General features: G+C 41.2%; 1 protein-coding gene across 6 annotated transcripts in view; it reads left to right on the top strand.

Moving 5' to 3' along the window:
• The window catches only part of BBS9 (Bardet-Biedl syndrome 9), a 478425-nt gene that overhangs the window by 237586 nt on the left and 214084 nt on the right, over nucleotides 1-26755 (top strand). For all 6 annotated transcript variants that reach the window (XM_019483427.2, XM_019483428.2, XM_014602583.3 and 3 more), the window contains one exon: nucleotides 9226-9408. In XM_019483427.2, the coding sequence (XP_019338972.1) occupies nucleotides 9226-9408 (183 nt within the window). The remainder of the gene's footprint in view (nucleotides 1-9225; nucleotides 9409-26755) is intronic.

Raw genomic sequence — 26755 nt, 5'->3', positions numbered from 1 at the left:
AAAAAGCCTTTGATCTGGTGTCCCATGATCATCTCATGGAAAAATTGGCCAGCTGTGGCCTTGACTACATCACAGTCTGATGGCTGGGGAATTGGCTCTGAGGTCGGACCCAGAGAATGGTAGTTGACAGAAGTAAATCATTGTGGTGCACCATGACCAGTGGGGTCCCCGAAGGCTCCGTCCTTGGGCCTATACTCTGTAACGTCTTTATTAACGATGTGGACATTGGTATCAGAAGCAGACTGGCCAAGTTTGCTGATGACACCAAACTTTGGGGTAAACCGTTCACACCTGAGGACAAGATGGTGATCCAGGCTGACCTAGATAGGGTCAGAAAATGGATGGACAAAAACCTGATGGCATTCAACACTGAAAAATGCAAGGTACTCCACATTGGGGAAAAAAACCCCTGCAGTACACTTACAGGCTCAGCAGTGCTACGCTTGCTAGCACCACGGCCAAAAGGGACTTGGGTGTCATGATTGACCACAACATGAATATGAGCTACCAATGTGATGTCGCAGCTGTTAAAGCGAGCAAAACTCTGACTTGCATCCATAGATGCTTCTCAAGCAAATCCCAGGATGTCATCCTCCCACTGTACTCGGCCTTGGTGAAGTACTGCATCCAATTCTGGGCTCCACAATTGAAAAAGGATGTGGAGAAGCTTCAGAGAGTCCAGAGGAGAGCCATGTGTATGATCAGAGGGCAAGAGAACAGGCCTTATGATGAGAGGCTGAGAGCCATGAGACTCTTCAGCCTGAAAAATCGCTGGCTCAGGGAGGACCTGGTGCCTGCCTGTAAGTATATAAGGGGTGTACATCAGGATCTGGGGGAATGCCTGTTCACCATAGTGCCCCAAGGGATGACAAGGTCAAACAGTCACAAACTCCTCCAAGACCATTTCAGGCTGGACATAAGGAAGAACTTCTTTACTGTCTGAGCCTCCAAGGCCTGGAACAGACTGCCTCCAGAGGTGGTGCAAGGACCTACTTTGGACTCCTTTGAGAGACATTTGGACGTTTATCTTGCTGGGATCCTTTGACCCCAGCTGACTTCCTGCCCCTGGGGTGGGCGGCTGGACTCGATCTTCCGAGGTCCCTTCCAGCCCTAATGCCTATGAAATCTATGAAATCTACAAAAGGTGTTTTGTAAGTTCCCTTTGAGGATTAGAACTGAAAGGTCAGAGAGAGAGTGATTGTCTTGTGAGAAGTGTATACCCACAGGTAATTGGATATTTTTTGTCTTTGATGGATTTTCGGTATGAGTTCATTCAGTGTGGTACGCAGTTGTCGTTTGGTTTCTCCTAAGTACTTTCCATCAGGGCATTTGGTGCACTGGATGAGGTATATTACATTTCTGGAGGTGCAGGTGTAAGATCCAGGAATGCTGATGGTTCTGTTGTGGGGTGTGGTTATTTTGGGAGTGGTGGAGATGTGTTGGCACGTTTTACCTTTCTTGTCCTGGCATGGTCTGGATCCAGCTGTTTCCTAATTTCCAGCTATTTACTTTAAGTCTCCCATGCTTACTTTTGGCTTTCCTACACCGATTTTTTTCCCTGGATCCAGACCATGCCAAGACAAGAAATGCAAAATGTGCCAACACATCTCCACCATTCCCACAATAACCACATCTACCCAAAGAACCTTGCCTGCCTCTGGGCACTGATGATTTACTGACTTAATCATTCCACTGTACCAGTCATTTAAGACATGATAGAGACTTTGCTGATTATCAGCATATTGAATGCACCTAACTTACCTTTTCTCATTTTCTTCGAGAGTGCAGGTGTCACTTGAGCTGTGTAAAAGCTGACTGATTGCAGCATCGATCTTCCTTAAAGGACAATGATGTGACAGTGATGGCAGCAAAGAAACTTTTTTTTCTGCATTGATATTTCATCTACCAGGTGTCATCTGGCAGAACTGTTCTGAGTGGTAAATGACCTGATTAATCCAGCTTGTTTCTGCCTGGAATCTGATTCTGCTTCAGTCTGCTGTAATGACTTGGGCACCTACTTTGCAGACAAAATCACGCACATCTGGCATAGTTTGGGAATGCTTACTTATGCTGCAGAGTCAGAGTTTGGGGTTGAGGAAGTCTGGTCTTGTCCTGTTTATATGGATTGTTTTAAATTGCTCTTATCCACTGATGTGGAGGATGTACTTGGAGGGATGAGGGCAACCAGCTGGGTCAATGCTTGTTTTTGCTTGTAGAAGCCACCTGAAGGACACTGCTGGTAGGGTGTGTCAACATCTCCCTTTGGGAGGGGAGGGTACTCGATGCTCTTAAGTCGGTAATTGTCTGGCCCCTGCTCAAGCATCACTTGATGCTGACTCACTATCCTGTTATCATCCTGTCTCCAACCTCCCCTTTTTGGGGGAGGTTGTTGAATGGTAGTTTCCTGGTATACTTCAGGCATATCTGGATAACATCTTAGGCCCTTGTCAGTTTGGCTTTCATCCTGGATATAGCACAGAGACTGCTTTTTAGCCTTAGTGGATGATCTTCTCCTTGAACTAGATAGGGGAAATTGTGCCCTGATGATCTTACTCAAGCTTTCAGCAACCTTTGATGTGGTTGACCATGAGTTGCTGATGAAGCATTTACATGACCAGGCATTCACAGGACAGCTCTAAATTGGTTCCACTCTTTCACAGCAGGGAGGTACCAGAGGGTGATGATGGGCAAGTGCCCTTTATCCTTTCAGGACCTTTCCTGTGGGGTCCCAGAGAGATCTATTTTCTCACTCCTGTTGAATGTGTATATAAGGCTGCTGGGCAAGATGGTGCAGAGATTTGGAGTCTTCTGGTGACACCCAGGTCTACCTCTCCTTTTCTTCTGACTCCGGCCTTGCAGTCTAAGTCCATTCCCAGTGCTTGGCTGCAGTTAGGGCTGCTGGTGAATTCATGGAACTTGAATCCAGACAAGACAAATGATGGTGGAAGACAGATCACGTGACTTGGGGGGAAGTGGGACACCTATCACTGGGGTTCAGCCTCTCCTTATCACTCAGCCTTGTGGTGTTCCTGGATCCTCTGCTGCACTTGGATCTTCAGGTAGCAGCTGTAGCCAGGAGCATCTTTTTCCAGCTCTTATAGAAAGGCTGTGACCCTTTTACCTTGTGACTCTGATATGGCCACCAGTATCCATGCCTTTGTAACCTTAAGGCTAAATTAATGCAATGCATCCTATTTAGGGCTGCCCTTAAAAATCATCCAGAAGCTGCAGTTAGTGCAGAACATGATGGTCTACCTTCTGACAGAGATGTCACCAGAAGCATATAACTCCAGTGCTCCAGAGTCTGACCCTTAAATGGTCTGGGCCCTACAAGTGTAACAGACTGCCTTTTCACTTATGCCCCATCACGATCCCTACAGTCAGCTAAGAGTCACCTCCTACAAGTACTGTCAGCACACCAAGTCTGCTTGGTAAAAATATGGGAGGTCATTCTCCACAGTTGCTCCTCAGCTCTGGCACTCCTTCCCTCTTCAGGCTTCCCAGAGCCCCAGCCTGGACATCTTTTGAAAGCTCTTTAAGACCGTCGTATTTGGACAGGCATTCACCAAACAAAACAAGAATGAGTTGCTGCTTAGGAGGTTTCTAATTTGATATTCTAGTTTGTAGCAGGATGTGGGTTCCAGGGGTGGCTGTGGTGCTCCTTGGTGGTCATGTGACTGCTGTTTCCACTCTTGCTTCTTGGGGTATACTTTCTTTTTACATTTCCTGCCACACCTTGATGCAACTTACAAGGTTTCAGGAGGCTGTCCACAGGGTCCCAGACTAAGCCCAGTCCACCTCAGCCTTGCCCCTTGAGCACTAAGTTGTAGTCCTTCTGGCCCTAATAGTGCCTCAGGGCACCAGTCACCTTATCAGCTGTGTTCATAGAATCATAGAAGTAGGGTGGGAAGGGACCTTGTAGATCTTCAAGTCTGACCCCCTGCCTGGGCAGGAGGAAAACTGGGCTCAAATGACCCCAGCCAGGTAGGCATCGAACCGCTTCTTAAAGACCCCCAGGGTAGGAGCCAGCACCACTTCCCTTGGAAGTTGGTTCCAGATCCTAGCTGCCCTAACTGTGAAGTAGTCCTTACAGATGTCTAATCTAAACCTACTTTCCAACAACTTATGGCCATTATTCCTTGTTATTCTGGGGGGGGCTAGGGGAAACAAGGTCTCCCCAAACCCTTCTGGTCCCCCCTAGTGAGTTTATAGATGGCCACAAGGTTCCCCCTCAGCCTTCTCTTGTGAAGGCTGAACAGGTTCAGGTCCCGTAGCCTCTCATTGTAGGGTCTGCCCTGCTGTCCCCAGATTATGTGGGTGGCCCTCCTCTGGACCCTCTCAATGTTGTCCACATCCCTCTTGAAGTGGAGTGCCAGAACTGGACACAGTACTCCAGCTGTGGCCTGACCAGTGTTGCCTAGAGGGGGAGGATCACCACGTTGGCCCTACTTGAGATGCACCTGTGGATGCAAAATAGGGTCCGTTTGGCCCTGCGGACCGTGACCTCGCGTTGTCGGCCCATGTTCATCTTGGAGTCAATGATGACTCCAAGATCCCTTTCTGCCTCCGTGCTCTCAAGAAGGGAGTTTCCCATCTTATAAGTGTGCTGCCGGTTACTACTGCCCAAGTGCAGCACCCTGCACTTCTCCGTATTGAAACGCATCCTGTTTTTGTTAGCCCACCCTTGCAACCTATCCAGGTCTTTCTGCAGTCTTTCCCTTCCTACTAGTGTGCCCACCTCATCCCAAATTTTGGTATCATCACCAAATCTGAACAAGTTGCTTTTCACCCCGTCATCCAAATCGCTGATAAAGAAATTGAACAGCGCGGGCCCAAGGACCGAGCCCTGGGGGACTCCGCTGCCCACTTCCCCCCAGGTCGAATATGACCCGTCCACCACCACCCTCTGAGTACGACCCTTCAGCCAATTAGCAATCCATCTGACCGTGTAGGCATCGATTCCACAGTCCCCTAGTTTTTTAATGAGGATGGGGTGGGAGACAGTGTAAAAGGCCTTGCTGAAGTCCAGAAAGACTACATCCACGGCGACACCTGCATCCAATGCTTTTGTGACCTGATCGTAAAAGGCAATCAGGTTGGTCTGACATGACCTGCCCCTAATGAAACCATGCTGGTTGCCCTTGAGCATCATCCCTGATGCCGGCCCATCACAGATGTGCTCCTTGATGATCTTCTCAAAGAGTTTCCCCAGGATTGAGGTAAGACTGAAGGGCCTATAGTTGCCCAGGTCCTCCCTCCTCCCTTTTTTAAAGATGGGGACCACATTGGCTATCTTCCAATCATCTGGCACCTGGCCTGAGCACCACGAGCGCTCATAAAGCCGTGCCAAGGGCCCAGCAATAACCCCTGCTAGCTCCCTCAACACCCTGAGGCTTCCATTCTTCCCTGTAGCCATGTCGTGCCCATGCTTCGCAGATGTTACTTTAAGTTCTTCCTCTGGCCCTGCCGGTCTGAATCCCTGACTGCAGGCCCTCTGCATCCTTGATTGCAGGCCTGGCTGCTTCCTCTGGATCAGCCCTCTGGATCCAGGCCAGGCTGCTTCCACGGGACTTAGCTTTTCCCTGGACTCAGATGGCTGAGGGCTGGTACAGTGGAAGCAGCCTGTCCCAGTGTCCCACCCCTCTGTGGCTGTTGTCCTCCCCTACAGCCACCACCAAGTCCTGCAGTTTCAAATTTAATCCTAGTATAAATACCAGGAAACTGCTGTCCTAAACCTAAAAACTAAAATCTGTCTCACTCTGGATCTTTGCCATAAGCCCCCTTAGTTCTCTCCTTCCAGCTATGGGATAGCTCAGGTGCCTGCCAATCCATCTCCTGCAGCCATCTCCTCCAGGAGGTCCTCTCCTTGCAGACTGCAGGGCCAGACTGCCTGCTTGGTCTCAGGCATTGGTCTTATGTGCCCCAGAACCCCACCCCTTCCTGTCAAGTGGCTCTGCAGCGACATACTGGGGTTTCCGCTTTGAATTGGTGGCCAGCTTGCCTTCCTTTGCTGAAGTTTCACCCAGTTGCTTGCATCCTTTACTTCTGCGCTACATAGAGGTCTCCCCTGGGTTGCTTACTGCAGCACAGTTAGCTCCAGGATAGTCAGTGCCTGGTAGCATCTACCCCTGTTGTCACTGGCCTGCTTGCTTCCTAGCACCTAGCCTTTGCCCAGCTGCCATCCCCACACAGCAAGCTTAGCCTTCTGTGGCATCCCCTCTGGCTCCCTGCTACATCGTTCCCTTTTAAATTGCTGTAGCCCTCTTGTCACTTCTTGTTTTTAATGTTTTCTGTTTTGTTCTAAATTGCCCTGAGCCATTGTTTGGAAGGGTGGCATATAAATTGAGTGAATAAATAAACAAATACATAAATAAATGTATCCTCCCAAGATTCCCCAAAACACATTGCACAGGAAAGATGACTTATTTGACAGTTGTGATGTCCCTATGAAAGACTCCTTGGGGAGGAAGGACAGTTTTCTACAAGTTGTCCTCTATGTCCTCTCAGATTGGACAGTCACCTATTCACACGAGATTGGGGTGATATGGTCCTCAGTGCATAACAGATCCTGTTTATTATAGTGTTGTATTTATCACATAAATCACCTCCATGTTTCTATGTATGTGTATGTAATGTAACAATGAAAGAGGATGTAGGTCTTGGCATTGGTTTTGTGTTGTATATGGAAATGAGAGAGCCTGTATCTTAAATCTTTTTTCTGAACAAAACACTATTTTTTCCCCAGTATGTCTATTGTCTTATTAAGATCTAAGATGGAATAAGCAGACTCTTCTCATTTTCAGCTACTTCCTGGTAGAATCTGGGCTGGAAAACTAGTCATCTGTAGAGAGGTTTATGTATAGATTTTTTGTCTTAGAGGCTGCAGCTAGAACTGTTATGAAAGTTCTGGCATGGTGGCAACCCTAAAACTTTGGTGATGAGGGGTAAGGCATTAAAATTAATGTCCTGTTCTTAAAAGTGGCCTGCTGAGCTATCGGAGCTTCTCAGATTCCTTTTGCCGTTGTCCAGTTTTTAACTTTTGCTTAGTGGACTTTTTCCAAAGGGAACATGTAATTATTTGAGCTGGACCTAGTGCTGTTATGGTTTTTGCCCCATTTTTTTGCTGTAGGCTAGCAACTATGTCATGGCTGTACTGTATGTAATATGCAACATGAACAGTGCCACTTTATTAAGGTAAAGGAACTATGTGACCATGCTGACATCATATAATTCATATCTACAATGCTGCTGCTTTTCTGTAACTAATTTTAGAGTGTATTTTGGCAGCTCTCACTTTTTAGGATTAATTTCACACTACCTTTTATGACTTGGACTTTTTTCCTTAGTGCAGCTAAGTGGGCCTCTGCTTGACTATTTGGTTTTAGTTGATACAGTGTTTGGACTCAAGAGAGACCCTTTAAGTTCCCTTTTTACTTGAAAACCTTAAATCCTAAAATGTAAAACAAAAAAGCTATCAACACATTTTGTTTGAAATACTTCATATGTATTGTTTCCTCGAAGTCTCTGTCTTTGTTTCTGGGCACATGGGAATCTGGAGGGAACACACCTCTCTAGTGCCAGTGTTGCACTTTAAAAATAGGCTTCCTTAAACAAATGCTAACAGCTGGTTGGCTTTGTTTCTAGGGTGAAGACACATAGTATTTTTGCCTTTTTAAAGAGATTGCTGAGCTGTAATAAGCTGACATACCTTTGCTTTACATAGTAAATTATTTTTTATACTAATTATATACGACTTTCACATAAGTGTCATACAGTAGTCTATAAAATCAAGACTTAATAGTATGTACTTCAGGGGTTGGCAACCTATGGCCCCTGGGTCAAATCTGGCCTGCCAGGCAATGTAATACAGCCTGCAAACCCCATCTTTTGACTGAACTCTGTTAATTCAGCCCATTACTCCTAAAAGTTTGCCAACCCCTGTCCTCCTTAATAGTGGTGATGTTCCCATTTTACACATGAGTAAATAAAGGTAAAAGAAGTTAAGGGCGGTGCTTTTTGTTGATATAAATGGTAGCTACAGATGATCAGAACTTCTGCAAACCAAGCTTTGAATAGGCAGTACATAGAGTTACTGGCAGAGAGGCGACCAGGGGAAGTTCTGGTTAAGTGCCCAATTTTAAGCCACCAGGTACTACTGATTTTTAAGATAAAACTCATTTAGTGTGGACAGCATGGAAGAATCTGTTCCTGGTATATAGAAAATAAAATGGGAAGCTATATTGCTAGTTCATAATGACTAGTAGATGTTTCAGTATTTTAAATAAAAAACTGACAATTTGGGTACATCCCTTAATAACTTCCCCTTAAGTCAAATAATGTTTTTTCTTGCAATTCTGAAAGGTAATGCTATGTTTTTATGTATAGGAGGTAGGTAATAGTATCTATATTAATGTAACACATCTAAAATAAATAAAATAACATTTAGTACTTTCAGGTTCTCTTTCCAGTGCTTCCGGTTTTGTTTTTTTCTTTACTTAAGTACTGACAAGGATAAAATATCGTACCAGCTTACAGGAAATTAAGCTACCATTTCAAGCAAGCACAAAATGAATTTTCTTTTCAAGATCTGTGTGGTCCCATGTCTGCCATTTATGTTAAAATGGTATCAACCGGTCACATGCCAGAACATCTACATTATTGGTGCAGTGTTGAAGTAACTGGTACAAACTATGCAGACACACACACACCCCTACCAAAATAATGAGGCAGTAATTATTTTCATGTAGAAATAACTGAAAATAACAGCTTTAACTGAAATAACTAAAAATAACTGTTTTAAAAGAGATAAAATATGTCTAGTACTTTTGATGAGTCCTTCAGGGCTGCTGGTCATACAGGGATTAGCATCATGTGTGGTATAAACCTGAATGTTTACAGTTTGTGAGGGAATATTGTGTTACATTATATGATGGGGCTCAACCTGGGGAATGCCTTATCATAGAATATGCATTAAATAGAAACCTCTTTACACTGATTGTAATAGATTAATCCTACTACCATACGGATTTTAAATTACCTTGAATGCACAAAAGAAAAATTCAGACAAATGATAACTCATTTAATACTCTCTGTGGTTTGTGTTTATGGAAGACAGAGTTCATCAGGATTTTCTAAAGAAAAACAAAAGTGTGCCAAATGCAATTTTAGTGTTGTGTGCACAAGTATGGTAAAATTATACCTAACAGAAGTTTGTAATTCTTGCAGGTAATAGCTTTAGCAGATGCTGCAGAGGAAAACCAAGCCAATATGTTCCAGGCATTCGTAAAGTTGAAGAGTGCCACCCATCTGGTGATTATGTTGATTAGTCTGTGGCAGAAACTCAGCCCTGACCAAGTTGCTATTTTGGAAGCTACATTTTTGCCATTAATGCAGGATACTCAAGAGCTGGTAAGGATCTGTAAAATTTACTTACCTTGGACATTTGGAAGAGTATTAACTCTTTAAACTAACATGGTTTTCCCCGTGTATTCTGTAAAAAGGCCATTTTTAAGGGGTTATATTACACGCAGTGCCAGTGGAGACGGCATTGAGACTAGCAGCTGCAGGACAAACAAAGCAGTGGTACCCTTGCTTTACCTTCTGACCATGTCCACTAGAGCTCAGGGGCTCTGGATTCTGCAGCACGCCATGCTACCTTACTTCTAGTAGCCTGGTGGCTCAAATGAAGTGGCTCTCTGGGCTAGATCTAGCCATGGGGTTCTTCTTTTGGTATTAGTAAGTTATTGTATGGCTTGTTGAAAGATGCAAACTTGTTTCTTGGCTGAAATGTCCTTGCTGGGTAAAAGCAGTTTTCAGGCTGGTGAAGTAGGTGTCGCAAGTATTATCCTCAGAGCCAGTACTGTTGTATCTGTGGGCCTGACTAGATTACGTCTATTTGGTGTGTCTGGAATAGTTGCTGGTTTTGTGGATGTAACTGGTGGCTCATGGGTTATCTGTATATAGTGGTTTGTAGGGTACCACCCCAAATATGGATCGTTATATCTAGAAAGTTGATGTTAGTGTAAGAATATTCCTAGGTGTTTGATCCAGATGATGAAAATATCATCTACGTAGCTCAGGTATAATGCATGTTTGATGGCAGTTTACTACAAATTTTTCTTCAAGCTGGGTCAGAAGAGGTTGGCACATTGGGAGGCCATCTTTGTGCCACAGTCATGCTCATTGTTTGGATGAAGTGACAGCTGTTGACAGTAAGGTTGTTGTGGGTGAGGATGAAATAGATGATTTTGTGCAGTGTGTTGATGTTGTTAATCTGGGTCTGATCCGTGTTCTTGTAGGTGTTTCAGGCAGACAAGTACTAGGGCTGTGCGAATCTTTAGTCCATGATTCAATTTAGTGGAGATTCAGCATGATTCAGTGGCCAAATATCCGAATTAAATCAGGAGACCCTTTAATCTCTCCAAATCGAATCAGAACCCTCCAAATCAGTTTGGAGAGATTTAATGATTCAGACATAGACACAGCTTTAAATGTTTTTTCTACATACCTCAAGGTCCCAGGCGACTCATGAATGCTGTGATGCTGGGGCAGATGGAGCGTCCCACAGGAACACGGGGGCTCCCCAATGTGCTTGGCAGCAGACCCAGAAGTGGACCAGAAGCATATGATAATTCATCACTGGAGTTATACCAGTATTTTAATGAAGCAAATAGCAATGACCTTCAGATTGGTTTCTGGCCTAGATTTCCTCAGGCTCTAAAGGAAAGTGCTTAGAAACAAGTGTTTACAATGAGAGGAGGAATATTCCTATCTCTCAAATGATCGCTGAAGATCATCGCTTGGCCCGCATTTCTTTTAAAAAGAATCTAAGCTATCTGACCTTTAAAATATATTGCAGGACATACATGTTCATAAAGTCTTATATTAAATCTGTGTCAAACTATTGCAGTATATACTGAATCCATGTTTTGGGTTGCATCATGAATCTCATACTCAGGGCTGGTCCATAAATACATTAGCAAGCTTATGCTAGATTCCAGGAGAACCTAGAGAAGTCCATGATTTCAGTTAGAAAACTAGAGAAACTGCTTTTCCATGGCTTTGACCAACGCCAGGTAAGACAAAACATTTTGTCCAAGATTTGTTTTGGGGGGTTTTTCTTAGATTTCATAGACATTAGGGGCTGGAAGGGATGTCAGGAGATCATCTGGTCCAGCTCCCCCGCCATAGGTGGGAAGTCAGCTGGGATCAAGTGACCCCAGCAAGAAATATATCCATCTGTTTTTTGAAGGAGTCCAGAGTAGGTGCTTGTACCACCTCTGTGGAGAGTTTGTTCCAGACCCTGGACACATGCACTGTAAAGAACTTTTTTCTTATATCCAGTCTAAATTGGCCTTCCTGGAGTTTATGGCCATTACACCTTGTTATCCCTTGTGGACCTCTGGTGAACAAGTGTTCTCCCAAGTTCTGATGTATCCCTCTTATGTAATTGTAGGCTGCCACCAAGTACCCCCTGAGCCTTCTCTTCTCCAGACTGATGAGTCCCAAATCCCTCAGCCTCTCCTCGTATGGCCTTCCCTCCAGGTCTTGGATCATACGAGAGGCTGTCCTCTGGACTCTCAAGCTTCTCCACATCCTTCCTGAAAGGGGGGTCCCAATATTGGATGCAGTACTCCAGCTGCAGTCTCACCAGGGTTGAGTAAAGCAGGAGGGTGACTTCCCTGGTTTTGCTTGAGATGCATCAGTGGATGCACCAGAGTTTGGTTAGCTTTGCCAGCCACAGCATCATATTGGTGGCTCCTACTCATCTTGTGGTCAATCAAGACCCCCAAGTCCCTTTCAGTCATGGTGCTGAATGTAGCACTGCCGAGCCTGTAAGTATGCTGAGGGTTCTTCCTACTGAGGTGCAGCATCTTGCACTTCTCTGGATTGAAGGCTATCAGGTTTTGGTTGGCCCACCTTAAGAGTGTGTCCAAGTTGTCCTTGTGGCAAAGTGGGGCCCCTGACTAGCCACAGAGCTAGTTTTCCCACCTGCCTCTGGCCATACCGCCTACCTGTATTGTCCACAACGCCTTGTTGTTAATTAATTAGGTTGTTAATTAAGGTGGGAGGCTGCCCATTGTACACCCTGATATTGGGGGGGGCTATCCGTGGCTCCGTTCCACCCCTACATTTTGGCCCAAGCCTTGCAGATGGCATCTCAGGCAGTTGGCTCAACTGTCCCCGTCGCCCATGAGCTGTGGCCCCCAATCATGGGACCTTCAGCTTCCATAAGCCCTGGCCCCATCTCAGGCCAGTCGGGACCCCGAACTTCTTTGGTCATCATGGGCATCCCTCGTGGTGGGCCCCTGGCCCTTTTGACCCTTTTGGTCCTGGCCCCAGCATTGACCAGTAGAGTGCCTCAGTTGGGTTTTCGCCTCCTGCCTGCACTTAGGGATTGGGGTCCCCCCATTCCTGGCTCAGGTGCTCCTGGAAGCATGCCTGGCCCTGCAGGGTTGCTCCCCCCAGGAGGCTCAGGTGCCTCCAGAAGCTTACCTGGCCTACCCTGCTCTGTTGATCTTTGGCCCACCCAAAGGTGAGGGCTGGGGTTAAGGCACCCCTACTCACCTTTCACCAGGGTGGTAACTGGCCTGGCATTTCCTGGGGGCTCCTGTGCCACTGAGAGCCCCACCAGGCCACCCACTCCCGGCAGGGTGCAGTTTTGGGTCATGCCCAGGACCAGGAGCCTCCAGACCATCCCCTACAGCTCGTGCCCTTACGTCCAGGATGTCACATGCAGCCTTGCAGCCAGGCAATGTTAGTGCCTGCACTGCCAGCGGCAAACTGCCCTGTTTATATAATCAGCCTGGGATCTAAAATGGCCACTGCAATCAAACACCTGCTTACTGCTTGGCTTGGCCCTTAAAGTGGCAGGCACCAACAGTGCCTTGCCATAGCTCTGTATCCCCAGCCTGTCCTGTGACTGCCCTCCCCCATAATTTGGTATCATTCGTGAACTTGGCCAGTTCATATCTAACTCCTGAATCCAGATCATTGATGAAGATGTTAAAGAGTAAAGAGACGTTAAGAGGTTTTTTTGTTTTTTTATTTGGCTCTGAAACTTGAAGTGCAGGGATGTACATGTATTTGAAGTTCCCAAGTCCCTTGGAAACTAAAACCATTCTGTTTTATGTGATGCCCTCTTATTGGTCCATTAAGTCTCAAATTACTACCTTGATTTGACACATTTTCTGATGCACCATAAAAAAATCTGCTACATATCTTAAAAGATATCATTTTAATACATGTCTTGATGTTGCAGATACAGGAGTTCAGAATAATCCCTATTAAGTTGCAAGACCTCACATGTAAATATTGGGGGGGTAGTATGTCCTTCATGGAGGCTGGGATGAAAAAAACCCTAAACCTGAAATAACTAGGAGTGGAAATAGAAAAGAAACCTTTAGCAAAATATTGAAATACATCCCATATTGAAATTATTATGGTACCACAGAAATCTGAATGTAATTTAAAGAGAAGTTTAGTTAGGGAAGGAAAAGCTTTTGACATACCAACGGTACTTATAGACAGAAGCTCCCAGCTAGTGTTCAGATTTCCCCACAAGCAGTTGAGTGGAACTGTGGTGAAAGAAAGTACCCGGAAGAATTTTTATTTATTCTTCAAACGGTCCTGCACAATGGTTTGTTGTATTTTTATTTGGATGGAATGTGTTAGAAGATAGTTTGGATACACTGTGCCTCTCTAGAACATTTTATGCCTCATAAACATTAAACTAAGAAAGTGCTTTTTTAATAAAGGGGAAAATGTTTAGAATGTAGAGTTCCTGTAGAAAAAAATGTTCCTCTAACCATAACATCAACATTATTCTCATACATGCCATTCCATTTAGAACAGATTGCATCTTGTTTTCTAGGCCTGGCAATTAGTTCTGTTAGGCAATTAGCAAAGAAAAAGTCACTGTTGCTCAATAGCTTTTCAGACTAGAAAGCAGCTCCTGTTGGTGGAGACTTTTGTCTGTTAAGAGCATGTAAAACATGCTATAAAATGTGGTTTTGCCACCTACAAAGATGTGTCAGAACCATAGTTCATATATTCAAAATAATGTGTCTGAAAGCAAAGACTTATAAGTATTTTGTAAGGCTGTGTCTTTTACTATTAACTTATAAAAGCGGGGAGTAGAAGAATTTTGATTTCCTTAACATGAAAAAGAGCAAAACACCTTTGAGGTTATTCTTCTGCTGATTATGTTCTGTACAAAACTCATCTATCTGTAGAAGGGAAGGATGGTTTTTCAAAATGCCGTGTTTGTGATAGCACATATGTTTACAATAGGAAATCCTTTTGGGAAAGGAGGGAATTTATCCAGGCTAATTTAAAAGGTTCAAAGGGTTTGTACAGCACAGGATAGTTTTGATATAATGGTTGAGTGGCGTCTGGCTTGAGTGATGACTCAGATGTCTGATTGTTATAGTTATTAATGCTCACTTTGTTTAAAATATCACAAAGGAAAAAAATGCCTGTCACTATTAACACCCTAATTTTATGACTGCTAGATAACCCTTGTAAATATTGCTGTCTCTGGGAACCTAATCAAAGAATAAATATTTTCACAGTTCCCGTGATGTTACCAAATAATGTAAAAATAGGGTTTCTATTGCATAAAATATCCCTTCTCTTTTTTAATCAAATGGTATGATGTTGTATTAAATAATGACCACCAGTTTAGTCATATGAAGGACCTTTCTATTTCCTTTTTGCCATCTCACTCTCCAACATATTAGAGCTACTAAATAAATTGCCATAATCAATCTTGACTTAATTTTATACAATAAGTGGAATTTGGAGAAAGCCAAATGCCAAGAAGTGAAAATCTGTTGTTTAAAAAAAAAAAAGTTGACTATACAAGATGCATGTCTTTGGAATTAAAGACTTGGTGTGGATGCAGTGAGAGTAACACAGTTGGATGTGAAAGTTAGGATAACCTTGTTCAAAATATGGCAGCAAAGGAAACCTTTAAATTCCAAATACTGCGTTCTTTCATACAGCACGCCCTAGAAGATGACAGGTACGCACCTTGATTTTGAAAGGTAGAATGAAAATTAAGCAACTGAATAGCAACAGCTAGGGAATCAAGCCTGCTCACTGTTCTGTTCTGCATGGATTGCATGCAGACTTTTACTTTTGCTCTTGCTCCATGAGCCGCAGAAACTGCTGTTACCCTATTTCCTTACATATAATGCATATTCCAATTTCCAGCAGGTGATTTCTGAAAAAAGATGCTTGTTGTATGTGATAAAAAAACAGTAATAGTATCTTTGAAGTTAGTCTCACAACAGCTGATGATTTCAGTTGAAGCAAAATTTCAGTGTAAATGAGAAGGAATTTTGCAAAGTGGCAAGCTGGCATTTTTACATAACAGAAACGTCTGTACAACACAGAACACTTCAGGTTGCAAACAGGATCACTTACTGACAGAAAGATTTCAAGGTTAAGTAGGCAAGGTTCTTTGGGTAGATGTGATATCTTTTATTAGACCAACTGAGTAGTTGGAACAAAGTTATTTGCAAGCTTTTAGGCACAATCACCTTTCCAGCATGGTTACAACCAAAAACCCAGCAATCAAGGTTAAGTATAAATTTTAAGTGAATTAATTCCAGTAAGTGTAATTCTCTCAGGACTTAACAATGTCCAACATCTATTAAATTTATCAGCAAACTTTGTGGGGTTTTTTAATAAACATAGATAGTTAAACTTTGCAAGCAGCATTGTTTTCAGAAGCTGTAATTTTTAGAAACTATCAAAAGCTTTAGTTTTGCTGTTTTTAATAATTAGCATATAGTGTCTGCTCAAGATTCGATTTACTTCCACTGTGATAAATCTGGCATAGGTCCCTGGGATGGTTCATATGTTCTCATATTCTCCTGTAGCTAGATTCTAGATATTGGTACAATGCTGCCATATTTAGCTTAGTGTAGTGACCTTTGCTCTCTACTTTTTATGTAATTTCTATCAACTTCATTTCAATCTTAGAGGCAGTGTATGTAAAAGACTTATTAATATTATAAATCATATTGCTTTTGTTCATATACCTATCAGGAATACTATAATTCCTTTCTGTGATTTTATTTTGCAAGGATTTTTCCACTTTTCCACTGAAAATTATTTCTAGATAGTAGCAACAGATAGTGTAGAACTACTGGGATCATTCCCTACCAGTTATATTGCCCATTCTTTATTTTTTTAAGCAACTAATACTTTATGATAGATATTTATTACTTGTTATTGTTGTTATTTTGTTTAGTTTTTAACAGCATCTCTCCAGCAGCTCAGTGGGAAGTACAGTTGGGCATGGGTGAGTTTAGAAAAGATTGAGTTGGTGACATCTAACCTCTTTAGTACAGAGTATAGAACTTTGCCAGATTAGGAAAAAGTTTTTTTGTTGGTTTGTTTTGGATTTGAATTTGTTCATGAGGTTAAAGACCATTTTTCTGACCCTAGTACAGAGGGAAGGACTGGCACTCTCTAAAGTTTAATCAAAAAAGAGCTGATGGTTTCTAACATCTAAGAAATCTCCTCTCTGAAAGTATAAGCTCACAAGTATTCAATTCTCTATTTTTGCTGCTAAAGAAATCAGTCTGAGTACAGGCATGGACAGCATGAGGTGCCCAAATGTGGGAAAGGTAGGACAAAGGGTGCAAAGAGATTTTACTCCTTGTCAATTCATGAAGAGAGAGAAGTTAAGGGCCTTTGACCTGTTTGGGAAGGTAGCATTGCGTATGTAGGAGCGGGTCCTCAAATCTAGTACGTATGTATGGAGGAGCAAAGGATACATGTAACCTGGTTGTAGGAAGAAGAGCAGCTGGAGTTGGCACTTTTATTGCTTTTAACATATTCTTCAGAGCAGGAAGAAACTCAAGATGTTCTGCCAAGTTGTTTTCAAGCCAAACAAGGGACAGTGGTAGGTAGTTTAGCAGGGGATAAAGTGGTAGGCAGAATTTGATCCCGACTACACAGATTTCACTAAGTGAACTACAGGTATATTTTTAGCCAGTTTAATTGAATCATTTTGTGTGGGTAGATTTATTTTAGTTTAAGAAGGGTTTATCTTGTTTTAGCTTGATCCCGTAAAAACAGGTTTCCAAACTGGTTAATCAGTCTATATGATTTCGAGAGGGGAAAAAAAAAATGAGGGAGCGGGGAGAGGTGCTACATGTTGATATACAATTTTGGAGAAGGAGGGAAGTCAAATTGCTAGTCACAGTCTCATCACTTACTCTGAGCACTATTCATTGCTACCAAAATGTTTGTATATTGTTCTCATGATATATAACAGATTAATGGGGGGAGATACAGCAAACAGGAGAGCCTGCTTCTACCATGTTGTATTGTAAATTTTATATGTGGCTGAATTTATGCTGTCTTCTATTATGAACTTCATGGATACAGTGGCAAAGTACATGTTCTTTATAGGGCTGGGATGGAGGGATTAGTGAAATTCTGTGGGGACTTAATAAAATCTACAATACAGTACATTCCCACCTGTAGCTTCCTGCCCTGAAAGAGTTGCAAAAAAGCTTCGCTCATTTCGGCTGTCCCTGCTATTTCCAAATCTATTTGTCATTGATCTGCAATTCCTTCTGTCATTTCGTAGAAAAAGATAAACTTTGTTTAAAAAACAAAAAAACCCCAGCCCCCCCATGATTTATTTTGTCTTGCTTGATATAAAAAATTAGAGACTATAAATAAGTAATACATAGGCACCAAATCTCTTTGCTATGTATTTTAAAACTTTGGAGATTAAAATATTTTGAAACCAGAACAGATCAGCATGATTTTAGTCTTAGGCCCAGTTTAATAATGTAGGCCCTACAATTGGTACATGTATTAAAACAACTGGTGCATACATTAAACTTCTGGTTGAACTGAAGGATATGTTTTAGACATACATGTACTCTTAATGTAAAAACTTCAACTGATTGAGAGTGTCCTACATCTGTTAGATGTTTCAGCAATTAAACTGTACCCCACTGTAAAACATTTCTCTTCTTTCTAGTCTTTCACCTAGATTCAGCTTCTAGTTGTTGGATCTGAAGTCTTTGTTTACTAGATTAAACTATGGGAATCTTCTCTCAAAGTAGGTATTTAGAACATTTCACCTCTGAATCTTCTGTTTGCTACCAAAGCTTAAGTAGATTAAGCTGCTTGCATCTCTCATTGTACCCAAGATGTTTTAGTTTAATAATTAACTGTTGCATATACAATGTATAGTAGCATTTCCTAATGATTTTCAGCCAGACTGCCTAGTGATGTCAGTGCCGCATGACAATAATTACAGCTGTGTTCTTCCAGTCCAAAGCAAATGAACTTAACACATGATTAATTATGAATGGTACATATTTTACAGTTATTGTGTTTATTTTAAAGTAGCCAGAATAACGACTACTAGACCTACATGTCAGAAGTGTGTTCTAGTTTAGCATAGTATGTTGCTATTCTAAATGAACAATCAGGCCCAGATTAACATTTTTAAAATAGAAATTTCCCTATTTATATGATTAATAATACTTTAAATGTTAAAGGTTACCCTTTCCTTTCAGGTTTTTAGTTTACATTACTGAAGTGACAGTCAGTTTTATTTCTGTTCACAGTAATTTTTACTTTCTAGTTGACTTGTTCTAACTTAGTGGTTCAGTGCTCCAATTGCAAATGCTGCAATGGTATATTAACATATACATAACAATAAAAAAATCTTTGGCTTTCTCTGAGGAAAAAGGGGTGGAAATGTTCCCAATAATTTTGTGAGTCTTTGACAAAAGTATCATTGTTAATACTGCATGGTTGAATAGGTAATCTTTCTCAAAGGTATGGGTACAGTGTGATTTGCTTGAATAAAGTTGTAGTTAAATCTCCTCAAATGGAACAGATGACAGCCACATCATACTGGGGACAGATTTTTGATTCTTCGACAAATTCTTCATGGTAACACATATTCCAGGCATCCAACTCACAAGGACAGGGCAGTATAGTCTGAAGGAGAAGGCCAAAGCGTTAGCTCACCTGTCTTAAGGTGAAAGTGAAGTTGCGCATTATACTTCGGCCATACTAAATCTGTAAAATGTTAAGCTGTGTTAAAGTCAGAACATGCTGTGAGCAGTCGGGCATTGAAAGTTAACACCGTTTCTTACCTGCACACCTCCGACTTACCACTAGAAGGCTATTCATCAGGAGCATAGCTAGGATCTAGGACACCTGGGGCACATATGCATATGAAAGACGTCTGCTGTGATACATGCTAGTTAGCATGCATCAGAGCAGACTCAACTGAGTCTGCTGGAGCATGTTAATGTGCTCCAGCAGCCTCCGGGCCACAACTATTCGGTGTTCCTGTGCTTCAGAATGGTGATGGATCGTTTTAACTGAAACTCATTGAATGAGCTTTAGTTCAAGTGCCCCTGCTGTCATTTCGAAGTGCGGGACACTGAATACATGTGATGCTGCAGGCACTGTAATTAGAGCCGCTCTAATTAAAGTGACCCCACTCTACCCTGGAATATGTGTATAGATGCCCCTGGGCTCTAACCTGCTCTGTCTGGGAGGTGGAAGTGATGTATCCTGGCATGCTGGAGGACAGCAGATTGTTTGAAATATCTTCATGGAGTAGACTGAACTACCCTAATGAGAGTTCGGTAGCATAGCCCAGAGTTAACCCTTACCTGAAGTGGGTTTTAAGACACTTGGCCCCCTGGCAGACATTCAGTTAAAGGTACAATGGGATCTGATCTGTGATCCCAAGAATCGCGCCTCCTGCCATTCTACATGTGCATGGCAAGGGGTGCAATTTTGGCACTGGGGATTAGATGCCCATCAGGCCCCATTGTCAGTGCAGGGGGAACCCAGGATCATAATGCCTAATGTGTCTTACTGGGAGCTCCAGTTAATTGATTAGTGCTTTCAGCCTCAGGAGGACATCAGAGCCCTTGACTCTGGTGTATCCCTGAGGCGCCAGTCAGCTGGGGCTCCAGTGCAGTCCCAAGGGTGGGAGTGTTGATCTGCTGACTGGACCTCCCAACCTTGACAACACATCAGAGTCAAGGGCTCCAATGCACTGTGAAGGCTGGGAGCACAGATCATCTGATCGGCCTGGCCACATGTTCCATTTAAAGTGCTATAGGAACCACCCATGAAGTTATTACACATATTTTATATAATAACTTTGTGGCTTTTTTTCTGTTTTATTGCACCATTAATGCATGAACATATGGCTGGGTTACTAAAGGCTTGATTAACTGGTTAATCACGTCTTACATCTGTCAGAGGCCTCGGAGGAAACTTAGCACGAATTAAGAAGCTTTAATGTGTGGACACTCATGATTTAAATGCTTTTAGTATGGTCTGAGTGTAATAATGTCTATATGAATGGCAAGGAGGTTATTGTTCATGAAGATAGCCTCAAGAGCTGCAGTAGGGGTAAAACTTAGTTGGACTTAACTTGGCACGTAAAACCAGGACAATTGAAGCCGAGCCTGACTTTCTGCCAGGATTTCTCGACTTTGTAAAATAATTCCTCTTTAGTTCTCCACATGATGTAGCCAAGGAACTGTGTGTTCTGTCCATTTGTAGTATGTGCCCAGCTCAGAACAAATTAACAGAGACTGGAAAGGCAATAATATGACGTATTTCTGCCATCCTAAATCTTTCAACTAAATAGAATATTAATGTAGCCAGAATTTAGCCCTGCTATGTAGGAGACAAATGTAAGAAAGCGGAACAATGAAAAAGAACCTGTGGCCACTCCCCTATTTCCAGGTAGCCAGAAATAAAGAAAAAGAAATTTGAACATTGCCAAATGCACAAAGGTAAGTTCACTTTCCAATCTCTGCTTTTGCAAATTCTTAGCCTAGAATGATGAGCTGTGACACAGTCTGAAGCAGGAGTGTAAAATTCAGAGACAGTTTGAAATTATTGCTAAAAGTGATATTCTGGGAGCGTAAGCTTTGGGAATCCAAATACACTAACGGAAGACAGTAAATTTAGTATCAGATTATGCTTCTTTCTAGCTCAAAGGAAGAAACAGGGATTCCCTGTGACAGTGGAAAATGTCATAAAATGGAAATAGGAGCAATCCAGTAAATCCAAATGTCTGACCCAGCAGGATGCCATGTTTTACAGGTTCCTGAAACAATGAAAATCACATGAGATACCTCCCTTAGTAGTAGTAGCCCAGTAGTAACAGCCAGATGTAGTAGCAGCCCAGTAAAGGAAATTATCATAATAAAAGAAGGGAAGTTATTTTCTAAGGATACCAGTGATTATGAAAATAAAAATGTCTCATGGGATGCAGTGAGAAGTCTCAGGAGTATCTTTTCAAGCATCTATTTCCTCCATGTTTTTTCCTTCCAAGAGATGTTCTAAAGGTCAAGAACGTAATCTTGCTAAGCATTGTTGAATTTGTGGCCTTGTTTGCAGCAGGCACATTGCTGGATATATTGAGTTCTACAACAAAATCCCTAGACATTGATGCATTTTCATGCAGAAAGCTTTGACAGTGACTACAAAAGCCAAACAGAATTTCAGTTTCACCAAAGTTACTGTAAAAAGATTTTTTTGAAGAAAAGAAAGATGAAATGTTAACTGATTGCTAAAAAGCCAAACAAAACATCTTGCAAGCCAGTTTACCAAGCAATTCAACTTGCACAAATCATACAAAAACTCCATTCATTGGTTACTAAAGAGGGACCAATAGTACTAAAGAAGCAACTTGTAGATGAGATTAAGAGGAAAAGTCAAACCAAATATGACCATTTCTCCCATTCTAGGTTTATATAGTTTCTGTTCAACAAATGTCAGTGGGCGAGACGCATGTAAGAAGGATAGACTGTCATGATTCCAGATGAGGATTATTTATTCTATAACAGACAATTGCTACCAAAAGCATAAAAGAAATGTACTTTAATCCCACACAGTAGATACCTGTAGTCTTTGAAGTTGTACTTTCCAAGATGTTATTCCTCTTTCAGTGCAAGGACCAAGAAAATTATCCTCTAGACTGATTTGATGCATCAGATTCCAATTTATCATCCAGACTCCTTCTTTATGAACAAGTTACTGAAAAGGAGAGAACGAAAGAATTAGACCTACTATAGAAATGTTATTAGCAGTCCTTTTCTGCTCCACAAAAGCTGGCATACTACTTGATTTGGTTACCTTTTTATTATTGGTGTGCAAACCACAGTACTAGACAGGGAAACTCCACCATCACTAAAAACAATTTGCACATACAAGGACTGCACACCAGATATTCAGAAGTTCAAGCAGTAAATCTCAACTCCACAGAGACATTATGTGACTTGCATTATTTCATTTTCCTGATATTTCTAGATTTTTAAAAATGTCTGTGCTTTTGTACACTCCAGAAAGTTATCTGAATCCCTCTATGAACTGATTAGTACTGACACTTACAATATGGTTCTTAAAGTATTCTTAAAGTGTTCACAATATTCATTTTGTGCCTTGTACCTTTTTACGCCTATCAGGTTAGTATTCTTTCATTAGAACTTTTATCTCATTGACAAAATATTAGCCAAAATATTTTAAAGGCACAGTCTAGAGAAGACTTACTGTATTTGAATAAGATTAAGTTGTTTTTTAAAATGCCTCTGTTTCTCAGCCAAATTCTGTCCAGCTCTACCTAGAGTACTGCAATGAGAAGTGTTTCCCCCAGAAAGCAATGTATCCTGAAAGTTAGTTGACCTGGAGGCTGTTTTATGTAAACAAAAATGTGTGATGTCATGTATTACATATTTAATATTTTCTTTTATATTTAGAAGCAACTGGTGATGTAAACACTCTCTCCTTTTCCTTTCACTCAACACTTATGTAAATAGTCTAACATTATAAGCTCATGTTATACAGTGAAGTAAATATTTGTTGGTCTTGACTGATGTGATTGTGAATAAGCTTTTGATGCTGATAATCTGTGGGCAGACATTTCTACTTGAAGAGCTTTGACCAATGCCAAAGACATGACAGATTCCAAGAACTTCCAGTCTTGTCTGCTCATTTTGTTTCAGCAGACTTTCAGGAGACAGCATTTACCTCTCAAACACAAACAAAACAACCTTCTGTTTGTATTGTTCCCCTTTCATGTATCCAGGTCATTTCAATGTGGCTGGTTTTTTTTTTGTTTTGCTTTGTTTTTTACAGAGTAAACCGTTAGCTCATTTGTCTTCATTTATAATTTTTGGCTTGTAAAACCTTATGGCTATAATCTCCAAGCTAAATAATGACTTTTCTTGGGTTGATGTTTACATATTTACTTTCTATTGCCCTATATTCCAGTTTCACCAAGTTAGGAAAGAAACATTAAAAGATGCTTTTGGTCAGTTTGGCATTGAATATGGCAGTATTCAAGTCTACTGGCCTGTCAAGTAGTTTTCCTGTTGTGTTAAACACCGCAAACTGCAATGGAGAGCAAATCAGTTTTCATTCATCTAATGGAAAACTTTCCTAACCTGTTCATTTCTGAGAGGGGAAAATAGTAGAAAACAGGCAAATTGAGATCACCCCCATGGTGGTGACTAAGTTACAATATAGCAAAAGTAACCAACTAACAGTATTTTAAAATATTTCATAAATAAATTTTGGAATTTATATTTGACCCAACTCCAAACATGAATGCAAAGTATTATTCCTTAACCATCGTCAGTGGTGATGCTTCATTTTTATATATAGTTAAAAAAAAGTTAGCCAAAGTTTCCAGTTTCATAGCACAAGAAATAAATATACAATTTCCATCATTATAATTTTGGACTCCATATAAATCTCCTTTACTGCCACTGAGATTAAGCTAGGGGCCAAGATTTTTGGAATTCTTTCCATGGGTCAGAGGCTACAAATGGAAAGCCTCTGGGCACACCAGTAAGCTATACATAAGGAAAGCTTATTCTCTCTCTCTCTCTCTCCAGGTACCATATCCAAACAGGATGTTGGTGACCATGTCCTTCCACAGATCTCTTCTCTTTGAGACATACAGTATTTTTAGTGTCGATACATTCATCCATTTAGATAGACTTTTGACATAAGTCAACCTTTGTCTTCCAGGATCCCTCCTTCCTTCAATCTTTCCAGTTATGACCAAACTTTCAATTTCCTCTTTCTTCATAATGTGTCCAAGAAAGTCTTTTTCTGATGCTAATTAGCAGCTTCCTCCTGCAGCCCCCCGCTCTTAACAAAATATCTTCATTTGAAGTGTTGCTTGCCCAACATACCTTCAAGATATGCCTTAAGAACTACATCTCACTTGCTTGAATTCTGTTTTCCAGAATTGACAATATTGTCCAGCATTCTGATGCATACCTGAGGACTGGTATAACATGGCAATCCAAAATTCTTAACTTCATCCCCATAGAAATTTTATTATTTGCCAGTGGCTTTTTCATTTTCAGAAATGCATTTTTTGCCATCCCCGTTCTCCATTTTATTTCATGATCACATTTGCCATCTGATGTTATCCAGCTTCCCAAGTAGTTACATTTATTGACATGCCTTATCTGTTCCTTTTCCACTTTGATGTTGCATACAGGAATGATCTTTTTCTTTATAATTACCATGCATTCTGTTTTTCTACAGTTGATAGTAAAAACCACCTTCTTGCTTTCACTAATAATTTTCCTTGCAGCTTCTCTTCTGAATCAGCTATTAAGACAGGGTCATCAGTATAATGAAAGTTGTTCAAATTCTGTCCTCCAGTGCTCAGCCCTGGTAAATCCTCAATCTCCATCAGTATTTTCTCACTGTACAAGTTGAACAAGTCAGGTGAAAAAAACACAGCCTTGCCTACACCTCTCTTAATTTGGATGAAATCACTTAGTTCATTGTCTATCTTCACTGCTGCAGCTTCATCCCAATAGAGGTTTCTTAAAGTTCTCAAATCTTTACCAGTTCTTATTTCTGTTAACTCTGCATGCTTGACTCTATCGAAAGCTTTGGTATAATTAATAAAATGTAAGAAGTCTTTCCTCATTTCTATTGCCCTCTCCAAAAGCATTCATACCAGGAAGATAGCATTTCTTGTACCTCTGTCTTCAACAAAACCACATTGAACTTTTGCAATCTCCAGTCTTATTCTAATTCTAGCTCTCAACATCAGCACCTTTAAGAGGAGCTTTGTCACTTAGCTTATTAAACTGATGGTTCGATGGAGAACACATTCAATGGCTCCAGGTATTTTGTGGAGCGCAATACAGGTTGATTTACTGAGGTCCTCTGGTATTTCTCCACTTTCATTGATAATAGTTGTTAACTTTTCTATAATAAACCCTTCCAAATATTTTATTTGTTCTACTGCAATTTGATCTTTTCCTATATCTTTATTGGTTTTTATTTAATTGATAACTATTCATACTTCTGACTTAAGAATTTTCAAACTGTTCATGTTCTTCTTAATAGATGACTTTTCTTCTCGACTGTCGGGAAATAACTCTTTGATATACTCTGTCCATCTTCTCAGTACTTGTTCTCATTCCATAATTACATCGCCATTCTTGGCTTTTATACACCCCCTAGTGGTACCCTCCTTTGCCTGTACTGCCTTTGATATTCGTATACATCGATCTAACATCTTTATCTTTTTGTTTTTCTATCTTTGTACACTTTTTCATTAACCTATTTTTCCTTTTCTTCATCGCACATAGATTGAATTCTTTTGTCCAGTTTCTTATACTCTTCCATACTACAGTTTTCATCTTTCTTCTGTAAGTTCAAGGATTTCTTCAGTCATCCATTTCTGTTTCCATGCCCTACTTTTGATGGGATAACCTCCTTGGCTGTTTCAACTAGTGCTTCTTTGAAAATTTCCCAGTTTGACCTATTTCCTTCATCTTCAAGTTCTTGAAACCTTTTTTGACTGCAACTGTGTACTTTTTTTAATCAGATCTTTTTCCAGTAGAACTGAATAATCAAGCTTCTTTGTTGCTTTTGGTTTCTTAAGTTTCCTCAACCTTATCTTGATGGTGTATACTACAGGTACATGATCACTTCCATAGTCCGCCCCGGGTAAGCTTTCAATTGTTGAACTGCATTCCTAAATCTTCTGTTGATGGTGATGTAATCAATTTGTTTTCTAACGTTATCTCCAGGACTTTTCCATAGTTTCATAGTTGGTAAGGTCGGAAGGGACCTGAGCAGATCATCAAGTCCGACCCCCTGCCATGGGCAGAAAAGAATGCTGGGGTCAAACTACCCTGGCTAGGTGTCTATCTAGCCTCCTTCCATGTATGCCTTCTTCTCATGTGCTGTTCAAACCATGTGTTCATAATGACTTGATCATTTGCAATACACCAATCAAAGCATATTATTCATATGATAAAAGCCTGAGGCCTAAGTATGTGATTTAATAAATCTACCCATGTTCAGCAAGGGTGTAACATGTGCTTAAACGCATACTAAATCTTAAACTTAAACTGTTCCAATGTTTTGCTGAACTGGGGCCTCTAGTGTCAGCAATGATGATGACAACTTGTTCCTGTTCTTACATATCTTTCTGTTTAAAAAATTAAACAGAAAGAAGTTATCATCAGCAGTGCTGTGCTCTTGCTTTCTCTTTCTCTCTCTCTTTCTCTCTCTCTGCTGTTGGGAAAGGAATCAGTGGAAGCTTGACATCATTGTTCTAGCAAGTCTGGAACAAAAGATATTTAATAATTTTGGGTCTTTTCAATATACTTGTTGTGGATAATAAAATACTTTATATTGTGCCTAATTCTTTCAACAGTGCACCTTTTTGTGAGTGACTGGGGAA

Source organism: Alligator mississippiensis, chromosome 5 (genome assembly GCF_030867095.1).
Source record: "Alligator mississippiensis isolate rAllMis1 chromosome 5, rAllMis1, whole genome shotgun sequence".
Classification (NCBI taxonomy): Eukaryota; Metazoa; Chordata; order Crocodylia; family Alligatoridae; genus Alligator; species Alligator mississippiensis.
This window is presented reverse-complemented; position numbering and strand designations above follow the sequence as displayed.